General features: G+C 41.0%; 1 protein-coding gene across 3 annotated transcripts; it reads left to right on the top strand.

The window, feature by feature from the left end:
* The first annotated feature begins 2,240 nt into the window (after window positions 1-2,240).
* LOC109409473 (divalent-cation tolerance protein CutA) lies at window positions 2,241-3,409 on the top strand. 3 transcript variants are annotated; one of them, XM_062846146.1, is made up of 3 exons: window positions 2,241-2,644; window positions 2,743-2,790; window positions 2,865-3,409. In XM_062846146.1, the coding sequence occupies exons 1-3, from the start codon at window positions 2,511-2,513 to the stop codon at window positions 3,277-3,279; spliced, it is 597 nt and encodes a 198-aa protein (XP_062702130.1). In that variant the 5' UTR covers window positions 2,241-2,510; the 3' UTR covers window positions 3,280-3,409. The 3 variants fall into 3 exon arrangements, with proteins under 3 accessions (XP_062702130.1, XP_062702133.1, XP_062702139.1); XM_062846149.1 differs by having other exon boundaries at window positions 2,382-2,644; window positions 2,889-3,409; XM_062846155.1 differs by lacking the exon at window positions 2,743-2,790 and having other exon boundaries at window positions 2,383-2,644; window positions 2,889-3,409.
* Window positions 3,410-13,209: the final 9,800 nt, after the last annotated feature.

Below are 13,209 nucleotides of genomic sequence, written 5' to 3'. Positions count from 1 at the left end.
ATGGACCCGTACAGAAATAAAAAAAAGGTATTCATTCTAACGTAATAGTTAATGTCATCAATAATGGTCATGTTTTTTGCTTTGCCTAATATGGTCAAATTTTGGTAACGCCGATTCACGCCGCCGCCGCCGCCGCCGAAAGCTGCCACCGGCGTGACGCCGATGACGCCGCCGCCGCCGCCGGCCAAAAATGGCCCTCACGCCGCCGCCGAGCAAAATATAGTCGGCGCACAGGTCTACTCCGGGGCTTTTCAGTGGGTCTCGTGCGGTACTTGGAGGTTTATTGCGGTTCCAGGAGTTCTTTGGGGCGCTACAGGAGAGTCTCCACAGGGATTTCCAGATGGTTCCACGGAGGCGACAGGGACGTTTCAGGGAGTCCCAGAGGATTCCAAGGGGTCTCAGAGACATTTCAATGAAGCTCATGGGGTTTCAATGGGTCTTGGAGAGTTTCAGAGGGTTCCAGGGGACTCAGAAGTGTTTCAGAGAGTCTCATGTAGTTACAGTATGTCTCTGGGGTACTTAAAAGCCTCTCAGGAGCGGTCCAAAGATTCTAAGGAACGTTTAAGGGGTTCTCAAGCGCGTTTCAGGTAATCCAAGGGGGCTTTGTGGAACACCTGGAGGCCACAGGGGTGTTTTTAGAGGTTTTAGGGAATACTAGAAGGTCTCAGAGAAGCTTCAGGGGTCCCAAGAGGTTTCACGGTGGCCCCAGAGGTTTCCAGGGAGTCTCAGCGGCGTTCCAGGGGATCTTAGGGTCATTTTGGAGGGTCTTAGTGGATTTAAGGGTGTCCCAGAGAGTTTCAATGGGTCTCATCGCATCAAAATTGTATATCCAACGTGGAGGTCCATCGTCGATTTCATCAAAAGCCGATAGCGGCAGAAATTCGGTAGCGAAAGATGAGGTGGGTCGGCCACACTCCACGCAGGGGCGGAAACGAAATCTGCAAGCAAGCGTTAGTGTTGAACCCAGCAGGACATCGCAGCAGAGGAAGTTTAGAGGCTCATAGCGGAGCAGCCTCCAGGTTGTAAGTAGTCATCACATCAGGGGGCCTCATCGGCGCTTCAGAGAGTTTCATGGCTGTTTCAGAGGGTGTCAATGGCAATTCAAGGAGACTTAGAGTCGTTTTAGTGGGTTCAGGGGATTCTATTGGGACTTCATGCTTCAGGGGTCTCTGGGCGCTCCATACTATTGAAACGCTCCTGAAATCCCCAAATGTCCTTGAAATACCTCTAATCACTCTTAATCTCTTGAGACCCTTTCAGGAGGTCTCATGGGCGCTTCAGGAGGTTTCAGAGCGTTCCAATGGTCCTCAGTAGCGTTTTAGGGGATCCCAGGGGATTTCAGGAGGGTTCTTAGAGGTCTCAGGAGCGTTTTTAAGGGTTTCGTAGGGTTTCAGGGGAGTTCTAGGAGGGTTCCAGAGGGTCTCTGAATGCTTCATACTAAACGCTCCTAAAATCCCCATAATGCGTTTCGAAATTTGTTTTTGTTTTTTATTTTCGGTGAAAATGCGTTTGAAATGCTCCTGAATGCCCTTAACTCTCCTTATGCATCACGTTGGGAACAGCTCACTAACGTAGTGTACGGTTTGGATCAAAAATGGCCCAAATGCACAAGGATGGTTAAACTTTTGAGGCCCATTTGAGGCCCATCCATAAAAACCCTAGATACTCCTTGAAACTTCCCCAAAATGCATCAAAATGCCCACAGTAATCCTAATGAAACGCCCTTGAAATCACCGTTATCAATTTGAAACACCTTGAAACGCCTTTAAAATGCTCCAGAAACCTTCTGAAACTCCTTGAAGTGTCCCTAAAATGCTATCAATTGTCCCTAAACCTCTCGGGACGCCCAGAAAGCTTTCCTGAAACCCCCTGTAACGCCCTTCAAAGGCTCCTGAGATCCTGGAAACCCCTTGGTTCTTTGTTAAATGCCCAAGATCAAGACCCGCTCTCGCAAACTTAGTTTCCTAAGCATCGACCTTGGCATCGACTTAGTTTATGCACAAAACTCCCTCTTGTTGCCCCCCATGGCATAAAAAAAAAGTTTCCAATGTACAATCAGAGCAATGAGTAATCGTCTCTAGATGCTGTCTAAAAGAATAAAATCTCAGTTAGTCCCTCCTGGCTTAACAATTTTTAATATGGCATCATTTTTTTTTTTTGTTTAATTAAGCATTGCAATGCAATTAATAATAACTAACCAACTAGATCTCGGCCTACTTCATGAACCTTTAGTTATTAGTTTTCAACGGTTACTTCAAACTCTACGTTCTAAAACATTTGCTACATCCGTGCGTTCACTTCAAAATATCGTTTCAATCCTCACTTCTTTATCTGCTCTGCTTTTAGTACTGGCGGCAAATGAATTCAAACTGTAAGCGCGCACGTGCACCCTCGTTCATTCCATCCACCATAGCCAAAAAGCATTCTCTCCATTTTCTACCGCTTCTATCGCATTGCATTGCATTCAACGACATACAGCGACACTGACTACCATCAAGCAGTGAACTCCGATGATTTTGCCGGCAACAACAATTCGCACGGTTTTGTTTTTGTTGTTCTCTGCCTCAATAGGTCTGGAAGGCACCTTTATTGCAGCTACTGCTATCAGCGAACACGGTGATTCCAGTGTCATTGGCGGAGAGAGGTGAGTTGTGTTCGACCTTTGAACCTGACGTGTTCTACTTACAGCCGCCCGAAAACAAAAACGCATTCGCCATCATTCTCCATCATATCCATTTATAGCTTACACAATCACTTCTATCGACGAGCGGAACAACAGTGCATCGCCAAGTAATGTATCTCGCCAGGATGGCGTCCAATGTCGCCGGCGCCCATCGCGCCCCTTTGCTAACAACCTTCATCAGATCATTGCCAATTCTCACTTGCAGACCACCGAACTCCGCCAGCAGCATGTCTTCCGATTCAGCAGCAGAAAAATACCAACCGGGAACGCACTCGATTGCGTACGTGACCACCCCGAATGCCAACTCGGCCAAGGAGTTGGCACGGAAGCTGATCGAGCACAAGCTGGCCGCCTGTGTGAACATCATACCCGGTCTGACGTCTATCTACCAGTGGGAGGGCAAAATGAACGAGGATCAGGAAATTCTGCTGATGATCAAGACGCGCACGTCGCGGGTGGACGAACTGAGCAAGTTTGTGCGGGAAAACCATCCGTACAGTGTGGCCGAGGTGATTACGGTGCCGATCGAGAATGGGAACCCACCGTATTTGGACTGGCTGAGCAAGACCGTGTCGGCGGAGGGTGCGAAGAAGTAGGGCGTGAAAGGAACGAGGCGAACGGATTCTCGAGGTTGATAGATATTATTAAATGTGTGTTAATTTTGTGCATGTGTGGTTTGAATTAGGATATGTAAATATATGATTAAATGATGCATTTAAAAAGTGAGTTTGATCTTATCTTTCACCTTTTTTGTCGTGTGAGACTTGTGCATATGGGCATCGCTTATTTCTTGAAAATTGATAAAAATAGTAAATCATATGCTTTTCCAGACTCAAATCACATAAAAAGTGCAATCTCCGAATTCGTGTCAATAATATTGATATTTTGAGGTGGCGCAACTCAAAGTACAGTCCAGTCTCCTATTAGACGCTGCCATCCACTTTACGCCCACCGGCCCACTGCAATTTCTCAGCTGATTTTTAAGTACAGTAAGTGCTTATGCGAGGAATGCACTTCAAAAAGAATCGTTCAAGTAATTTTCGTTCAGTGCATTATTTTTCTGTACCCGGAATGGCCAACACAGCATGCCCCATTTGATTTGACGTTTCGTTTCAGCTCCGTAGGGTAAAAGGGTATAATGCGCCCCACCGGGGCAAAACGCCCCTCTTAATTTTCTAGCGATTCAAGCGCTTTTCGCATGCGTGATCTCAGATAAATCTCATATATTGAAGAATTATTGCCATCAAGCAGGTCCGTTAGTGGTTTGGTACAGAAAAGCAATAAAAATATCAAAAAGTCTGAAATCGAGGCTTTTTGCGTAATATTTTACCTCTTGTGAGCTGACTTCATTGTAAACGAAGCTAGTTCTGTTCGCTTGTGTTACTTTGCAACTTTTTTGCAGTTAAACACTTGTTGAAAGACCCTCCTAGGATAAGCATGTGGTGGAATTATCCCCTGGGACAGTTTTATCACGGGGCTGGACGTTTTTCTTTTGACGGGGCGTATTGCCCCGTTTGTTTTGAAAAGGCAAATTTTGGAACGTTTTCGAAAAACGTTTCAAAGCTTCCATAGCCACCTCTCCAACGACAAAGTTCGCATGCAACACTTCACTAACTTTAGTAACAACGATTTGCAGTGAACAATAGATGGAATAAGGCGCCAGTTTTAGATAGGGTCTGGGACCATTTGGGCAGGAGCACCTATTTTGGGCTCTTGCTGCTGAACCTCAGTAAATTTTCAACCAATTGACTTGATTTTTGGAATACGGTAAGATACGCACAGTGTCTAGTCATGTACAAAATGTCAAATCAATTGGTTTGAAATTGGTTGAGTTATAGCAGCAAGTGCCCAAAATAGGTGCTCCTGCCCAAATGGTCCCAGACCCTATATTGTCATTTCTGCTTAGGGGGGGCATATTATACCTGTTTACTCTACTAGGATCCGGAATAAAGCGACGCTTTCTTATTTCTTGAGCGATTCCTTGCCTGAATTTTCCACGCATCGAGATAGGCCAAAAAAATTCTTGGGACCTGCGTACTACTTATTAGATGGCACTAGCGAAATCTCATAGCTCAGAATCGAAATTCTGACCCTGGGCTGCGCTAGTAAGCATGCACATTTTATTACCGTATGCTAGATAATGTTTGCACCATCGTACACATAACGTTCCAGTTTTACTTATAAATACAATAAATTGGTTTTCTTTGCTAGCACGTAAGCTATAACTCATGTCACAGTAGAATGCGAATAAAAAAATCGATTTTCTTAGTTTGGCACTTGCACAATGACAAGCGCCAACCTACTCGTGATGAGTCGACGCACAAATGTCGAAAAGTGGTTTTTCAGTCACCTCTAGAGTGTCACAGTCAAAAATCAAATCTTTTGAGTTTGATTTTATTTTCACATTACCTAATGGTTTAGACATTAACACGCAAAAGAAATTCAATATAGCTATTAAATCTGGAATTTGGTACGGGATCGATAGTATCTCAACCTGAGAATATGGTATATGAAAAACCTATGCGGCTAGACCTGTTCTACAAGTCGCGGAAAACCCACTCTTCATTGAATATTTAAGGTAAATCTCACGGACTATTCGAAAAATGCAAATTGGTATTCACCGTGAATATCATTGACATTTTTAAAAGGTAGTCCGTGACATTTATCTTAAACTAGCTGTCCCGACAAACTTTGTCTTGCCAAGCTGTGGTGGTTTGACAACTCTTGAGGCCATAACGTCAGCGCACTCATGATTGGTCTCATTTCAATCGTGTTGATTTCCTTCCCAGCTCACGAAAATCAGTACTTTATCAATTTTCCTACTTTTCTAGTTGTTTTTCGTAACTTTTTGGACATATAAACACAGCCAACACGAATACGAACCGAACCGTGCAAGAGTAAAGCTGATCGGTTCATCCGTTCTTGAGTTTTGTTGCCTCAAAGGGACTTAAAACTCATTTTAATATATAGACTAGCTGTCCCGGCAAACTTTGTCTTGCCGTCTTGTGGTGATTTGACAACTGTTGAGCTCAAAATAGCACCGCACTCTAGATTGGTTTCATTTTGATCGTGTTGATTTCCGTCCCAGTTTATGAAACATCAGTACTTTATCAATTTAATTACTTTTCTAGTTGATTTTCGTAATGTTTATTACATATAAACACAGCCACCATGAATACGAATCAAACCGTGCAAGAATCATGCTGATCGGTTCACCCGTTCTTGAGTTTTGGTGCCTCAAAGGCACTTCGAACTCATTTATATATATATACTAGCTGTCTCGGCAAACTTTGTCTTGCCAGGCTGTGGTGGTTTGACAGCTGTTGGGTTCATTGCAGCACGGCACTCTTGATCGGTTTTATTGAGATCGTGTTGATTTTCTTCCCAGTTCATGAAAAAACAGGTTTTCGTCAATTTTCTTACTTTTAAGATGATTTTCACAACTTTTACTATTTATAAACACAGCCGCCATGAATACGAATCAAACGATGCCAGGGTCATCCTGATCGGTTCAGTCGTTCGTGAGTTTTGTTGCCTCAAAGGGATTTCAAACTCATTTTTATATATATAGACTAGCTGTCCCGGAAAACTTTGTCTTGCCGTCTTGTGGTGGTTTGACAACTGTTGAGCACCGCACTCTAGATTGGTTTGATTTCGATCGTGTTGATTTTCTTCCCAGCTCATGGAAAATCAGTACTTTATCAATTTTCTTACTTTTTCAGTTTAATTCCGTAAGTTTTTGTACATATAAACACAGCCGCCATGAATACGAATCGAACCATGCATGAGTCATGCTGATCGGTCCACCCGTTCTTGAGTTTTGTTGCCTCAAAGGGACTTCAAACTCATTTTTATATATATAGATAGATAGATAGATATAGATAGATATAGATAGATATGGATAATATAGATATTCGAAAAAGATCGATTTTTCCGTGACTTTCTTGTAGAGCTGGTCTAGCCGCACAAGTTTTTCACATACCTTATTCTCTGGTTGATCTTCTAAAATGAGCTGCATGTGGTTGAATTCAGATATGACGAAATGACATGGCTCCCGGATGCCATTGGTGGGATTTTTTTCTACGATCGAAGGATCATCAAGGCGCCGTCCACAAATTGCATAACGCTCTAGGGGGAAGAACGGCCGAGTGTTACGACTTAGGTTTTTCATACAAAAAAGCGTTACGGTGAGGGGAGAGGGGTCAAAAAATGTCAATTTTAGGGTTACGTCATAAATGGATGCTGCCCAAGGCCACACTAATTTTTCTTTTCGATCTTCTGTGCCGTTGAGTCACTAATTTCGCCTTTCTGAGCCATTTTTCTCATTGAGCACACATAATTCGCCCAAATCATCTTTTTAACGGCAGCGATAGCCTTCGTATTCCATGCTAACCTTGGACGAACAGTCAAGTCTATTTCGCAACTTTACCGTTGATTACGATCAAATTATTGTGGATCATTTACATTTAGGCCGAAAAATTCATGAAAAAATGAGCACCACCATTTAATGAAAACAACCTGTAAAAATTTTGGCAGATTTTTATATTGGCTTTGAGTCAGTTTCAGACAGTTCCTATCGGGTGGCGGTTATTCAAAAAGTAACGGAAGAACCCTTTGTTTCCCAGTATTCGAGTAGCAATGAGTCAGGCGCATCATCTTACCTTCGAAGAAAGGTACATACCATGACGCATGCCTCTTTTCCGGAGAAATCGGTCGTAAAATCTTCCGATCTCATACCGTAGTCGTAAGGTTCTTGAAACATTTACAAAATGTTCATCACACAGACAAACGAGGAACGAAAAGTAAGCTCCCGGAGAAAGATAAGCGAAGAGTTTAAAGAGAGACAGTGAACAAGAAAAAAGCAGCATTCCAAATTCGTACCGAACTGCAATTTCCGGTGACAATACGACGTGTGCAACAAATCCTGTCAAGCAACAAGAACCTGAGGTAGCACAAAAGGCTTGGCAAGCCCAACTTGACAGAGCGACATAAGGTGAATCAGTTCAATTTTGCTGAACAGTATGTTTCCTGGACGGACGAATGGAAAAATCTGCTATTTTCGGACGAAAAAAAGTTTAACTTTGATGGCCCAGATGGTTGGCAAGACTACTGGCATGATCTACGAAAAGATCCGGATGTTAAGATGAACCGGAACATTGGTGGTGGTACACTGATGGTTTGGGGAGCTTTCACATTTAGGGAAAAGCTTTAATTGCACAATGGTCCACGAACCAGATTTACGAGGAAAGATGCATGCAGCGCCTTCAAATGTTTTTTTTTAGACAAATATGTTCTTCTACAAAGTTGTTCCTAAAAATGAGGCCCTCTTTTCAATATACATGGAAATTAGGGTGGTCCATATTTTCAAAGAAATTGGTAACCAAACTTTTTTATTTGCATGAATAACTGTATACATTTTATGGGAAAGTTGTAGATCTATCAATTTTGAGCAAGTTTGCTGAAGACACTTTTTGTGTGGCTTTAAAATTGACCGATCTAGAGGTATTTTTCTGAATAAGCTTAGGGTGGTTCAAGAAAATTGGTTTTCTGGTGTTAACTTTTTCAGTTTCGATTTTTCATCAAAGTCGCCCAAGAAACACTTATAGAGCATTTGAAGACGCGTCGTTTCGTGCGCTGAGATGATCGTTATCTCTTTTGGTTCAAAAGTTATAGGCATTTTTCTTAAAAAATCATAGTTTTTTTAAAAAGGTGTTATGACGGGTTGGGGCAAACATAAAAAATATCTTTTGCCCGCATTCAAAAGAAGAAATGTTGTTATAAAACATATCAAAAAATTAGAGGGGTGTTTTTTTTGCAATTCAAGTGAAAAATACTTGAAAAGTGCCTATTTTTTTCTAGAAAACCATCAATATCTTTTGAACGGAATGACGTAGCAACATTCTTAGCGCACGAAAATGTGCGTTTTATAAAGTTCCAAAAGTGATCCTTAGACAACTTTGATGAGAAATTTGAAACAAAAAAGATAAAGGGTTTAAACTGTTTTGACCAAATTTGGAGCATTTTCCCATAGTTTTCATAGGGTGACGCTAGAACAAATCGTTTTATTGCTTTATCTTTTTTGTTTCAAATTTCTCGTCAAAGTTGCCTAAGAACCACTTTTAGAGCTTCCAAAAACGCGCATTTTTGTGCACCGAGAATGTTGCTACGTCATTCCGTTCAAAAGATATTGATGATTTTCTAGAAAAAAAATATGCACTTTTAAAGTATTTTTCAATTGAGTTACTAAAATAACACCCCTCTATTTTTTGATATGTTTTATGACATCATTTCTTATTTAGAATGCGGGCAAAAGATGTTTTTTATGTTTGCCCCAGCCCGTCATAACACCTTTTTAAAAAAACTATGATTTTTTAAGAAAAATGCCTATAACTTTTGAACCAAAAGAGATAACGATCATCTCAGCGCACGAAACGACGCGTCTTCAAATGCTCTACAAGTGTTTCTTGGGCGACTTTGATGAAAAATCGAAACTGAAAAAGTTAACGCCAGAAATCCAATTCTCTTGAACCACTCTAAGCTTATTCAGAAAAATACCTCTAGATCGGTCTATTTTAAAGCTATATAAAAAGTGTCTTCAACAAACTTGCTCGAAATTGATAGATCTACAACTTTTCCGTAGAATGTATACAGTTATTCATGCTAATAAAAAAGTTTGGTAACCAATTTCTTTGAAAATATGGACCACCCTAATGTTCATGTATATTGAAAAGAGGGCCTTATTATTAGGGATAACTTTGTAGAAGGCCATATTTGTCTAAAAAAAATCATTTGAAGGCGCTGCATGCATCTTTCCTCGTAAATCTGGTTCGTGGACCACTGTGCATTGGCGTGGATCTCAACGAGGATGAAGTCAGATGATCATATTGAATTGCTGAAAATAAGCTTTATTGAACACGACGAGTGTTTGATGGGCCCAGATTTCGTCTTCCAACAGGATAATGCCGCGATTCACAACTATAAGACTGACTAAGCCCTGGTTTTCTAACGAAAGCATAGAAGTTCTCGAGTGGCCCGCTTGTTCTCTGGATCTGAATCCCATAGAAAACCTTTGGTCTATTCCTGCTCGTCGCGTTCATGAGAACGGCATACAATTCGACAACGATAACATGCTGAAACGTCGTATTCGTGGATGCTTACAGTAGGGTACGCTGGAAAAATTGATTTTGTCCATGAAATCATGGCTTGTTGAAGTAACTCGAAACAATGGCTCGTATGCTCATTACTACGATCTAAAAATGTATTTGAACTTGTTTTTTGTTGAAATATAAATAAACGTTGATCAAAAGTTAAAGTGGTGCTATTTTTATTTCGCTTATTTTTTTTTTTCATGAATTGTTCAACTAAAATGTAAACGATTCACAATAATATGACCGTAATCAGCTGTACAGTTGTGGAATAGAGTATACTATCATTCTAAATCGAAGATATCAAAACTGATATGGAAATTCAAAAAATATAGTGAAAACACAGGGTGGTGCTATTTTTATTTCACTCAGTGTAGACCAATATGCCTGATCGACAAGGCGGAGAAGGTACACCTAAACCTTATTTTACGTCCACTATTAGCTTTACGAAATTAAATTCTACTGCCAAAATAATAATCAAAATAGACATTTTTATATTTTTGTACACTTCTACCAATCACGGAGATGTTTTAAAAAATATAAAAATGTTGAGTTTGCTCATTGTCTTGGCGGTAAAAATTTTTGTCAGCTCGCCAAGCATGGACGTAAAAAAAGGACGAGGTGTACTCGAAATGATCATCCTCAATAGAATGCTGAGACACAACGAGGGTGTACATGGGATGCGCTCCTGCGTCTGGAGATACCCGGGCACAAGATTCTCGGAAGTTACTTCCAGAATCGAGTACTAGTTCACGACACAGATGTGGGTCGGAAGTGCTTTCACATAACCTCAGGAGTCCCGCAAGGTTCCATCCTGGGTTCGGTTTTATGGAATGCCATGTAGGTGTTGAGGTAAAAGTTCCCGGTAGGAGTCGAGATTGTCTACCACCCACTCGAAGTTGTGGAGGCGTGGATGAGATCCAGAAATCTGGAACTAGCTCACCACAAAAATAAGGTGGTGGTTGTGAACAACCGAAAATCGGAGCAGCAAGCGGTGATCAGTGTAGGCGATTGCACTATCACTTCGGAGCGCTCCGTCAAACACTTGGGCGATAAGCTTACCTTCGGTAACCACTTTGATTACACCTGTAAAACAGCCTCCACAGCTCTAGTGGCACTGTCCCAGATTATGTCCAATAGCTCTGCGGCAGATGCCAGCAAGCGCAAGCTTCTGGCTAGTGTCGCTACGTCCATACTAAGATATGACGACCCACCGAGGGGCACTGCACTAAGTACCGAAAGTTACCGTGGTAAACTGGAAAGTACTTACACGTTGATGTGCCTGAGGGTTGCGAGTGCGTACCGTACCGTGTCACACGACGCGCTCTTCGTCATCACTAGTATGGTGCCTATAGGCACCCTTATCAGGGAGGACATGGAGTGCTTCCAAATGCGCGGCACAAGAGGCATACGCAGGACTGCCAGGATGGCCTCTATGGTCAAATGGCAGCGCGCGTGGGACAGTTCCACCAAAGGAAGGTGGACCCATAGGTTGATTCCGAGGGTAGATAGTTTGATTAAGGCGAAACTGGAAGCATTTTCTCATTTTTTCGGTTTTTTATTTTTTATTAAATAACGAAGCAATATTTTCAAAATCGGTTCTCGTGCACATGTAGAGTATGGATCAAGGTATCTCCTGAATTTTTTTTGAGGTGGAAAATGTTTTCCATTTTTGCAGAAACCATTTTTTCGTGAAATTTTGTTCAAAAATGGTTTCTGCAAAAACGAAAAACATTTTCCACTACAAAAAAAATCAGAAGATACCTTGATCCATACTCTACATGTGCACGAGAACCGATTTTGAAAATATTGCTTCGTTATTTAATCAAAAATCAAAAACCAAAAAATGAGGAAATGCTTCCAGTTTCACCTTAATAGGCGCCATGGGGAAGTGACATTCTACCAGACACAGGTCTTTTCGGGCCATGGTTGCTTCCGACAGTATCTACATCGTTTCGGGCACGCAGCTAACCTTGAAGGTGCGATGTACTCTAGCTCCTCTCAGTAGCAATGCCTCATTCCCGATCAGAAAGGCATAACAAAATTATAACCGATTAAGTTATTTATTTCAAAGATTTTTCATAACAGAATGAGTTATAAAACTCGCTGGTTAGGTGTTAAAGTAACAAAAATTATAACTAAAATTGCTCTAGCCATAACATAAACATAACAGGTCTTGATACAACTATAACAAGCTTATAACAAAATGAGATATAAAAAATCAAGAAAGGAAAATCAAAATATATCACATGTTGTTATAAAGCAGTTATGAATATATTGGGTAAAAATTAAGTAGTGTAAAAAATCACTCATTTTTGGGTTATCAATTTTTAGAGTGACATTTTATTTTTAGTAAAAAGTTACTGGTATCAAAAAAAACTTCTCCACATAGTATACATAAAACCCAGGGATTCGAACCTAGAACAGGAGCTCGTCGTTTTTACCAGTGAGCCCATCGCAACACTTGAAGTGAGGGGCGACAAAGCTGAAATGGTTCTTCATAGGGTAATTTTCCAATTGTTGTACGGCTAAAAATTCGCCAATTGTTGCACACCTCATAAGAATAACATGGAGTGTGCAACAATATTCGAGCTTTCAGCCGTGCAACAATTGGAAAATTACCCTACCTATTGGTAGCTCCTCTATAAATAGATTCGCTGATCCAACTTACCGGAGAGGAAAAGTATGACGTCATCATATCCAGTTATGATGTCACCATGCACGTTGCTACAGCCCATTTAGTCCTTCAGCTTCAATGTCGTGTGCGATTGTCGTGCACTAGAGCCAGAGTTCACTACTTCGTAACTGGAGCCCACATCGCTGTACCTACGCGAATGGACGTCACACGAAACTGTTCCTAATTTAAAGTAGGATAGAAAAAACCATTTCCATAATGAGTCATTGGTGTAATTGTCGATAAAATTTGTAAAGAAACCTTTCGATAAATACTTGAAGTAATTTGTTTTCGAACACAGAGCGTTCAGGAAATCCGAAGGAATATCAAAACACTTCGTTCCGCTTTTGAACTAAATATTTCAATACCTCTAACAAAACGACTACACTTCAGTTGGTAGTACATAACTATTTCGATCGGCAGATATGCATACACAGATTATCTATGCGGAAAAAAGCTGTAGTTAATTGTACTGATATTCACAACAGAGACTATGTAACCACATACCAGGAAATTTCAAAGAAATTGGAATTGAATTGGAAAGTTTAACTTTAAAACTAGAACTTAATTAATTACTGAAATCCTTCAGAATTTCTAATGGATTTTCCCTGATGGAGAATCTTTTAAGGAATTTCATAGGCTGAAGTAATTAGCCAAGAATGTCTTAAAGAATCTCCCTTTTGGATTCTCTGAAGAAATTCTCAAGG

The sequence above is a fragment of the Aedes albopictus genome, chromosome 1, assembly GCF_035046485.1.
Source record: "Aedes albopictus strain Foshan chromosome 1, AalbF5, whole genome shotgun sequence".
NCBI classification, from domain to species: Eukaryota; Metazoa; Arthropoda; class Insecta; order Diptera; family Culicidae; genus Aedes; species Aedes albopictus.
The sequence above is the reverse complement of the archived record's forward strand: the minus strand, read 5'-3'. Positions and strand labels throughout refer to the sequence as shown.

Bases quoted from the DNA above. Each gene is read 5' to 3' on its own strand.
- LOC109409473 (XM_062846146.1), top strand. From the start codon at position 2,511: ATGATTTTGCCGGCAACAACAATTCGCACGGTTTTGTTTTTGTTGTTC. The intron at 2,645-2,742 runs GTGAGTTGTGTT...ATCCATTTATAG, and splicing joins AGTGTCATTGGCGGAGAGAG to CTTACACAATCACTTCTATC. The intron at 2,791-2,864 runs GTAATGTATCTC...AACCTTCATCAG, and splicing joins GAACAACAGTGCATCGCCAA to ATCATTGCCAATTCTCACTT.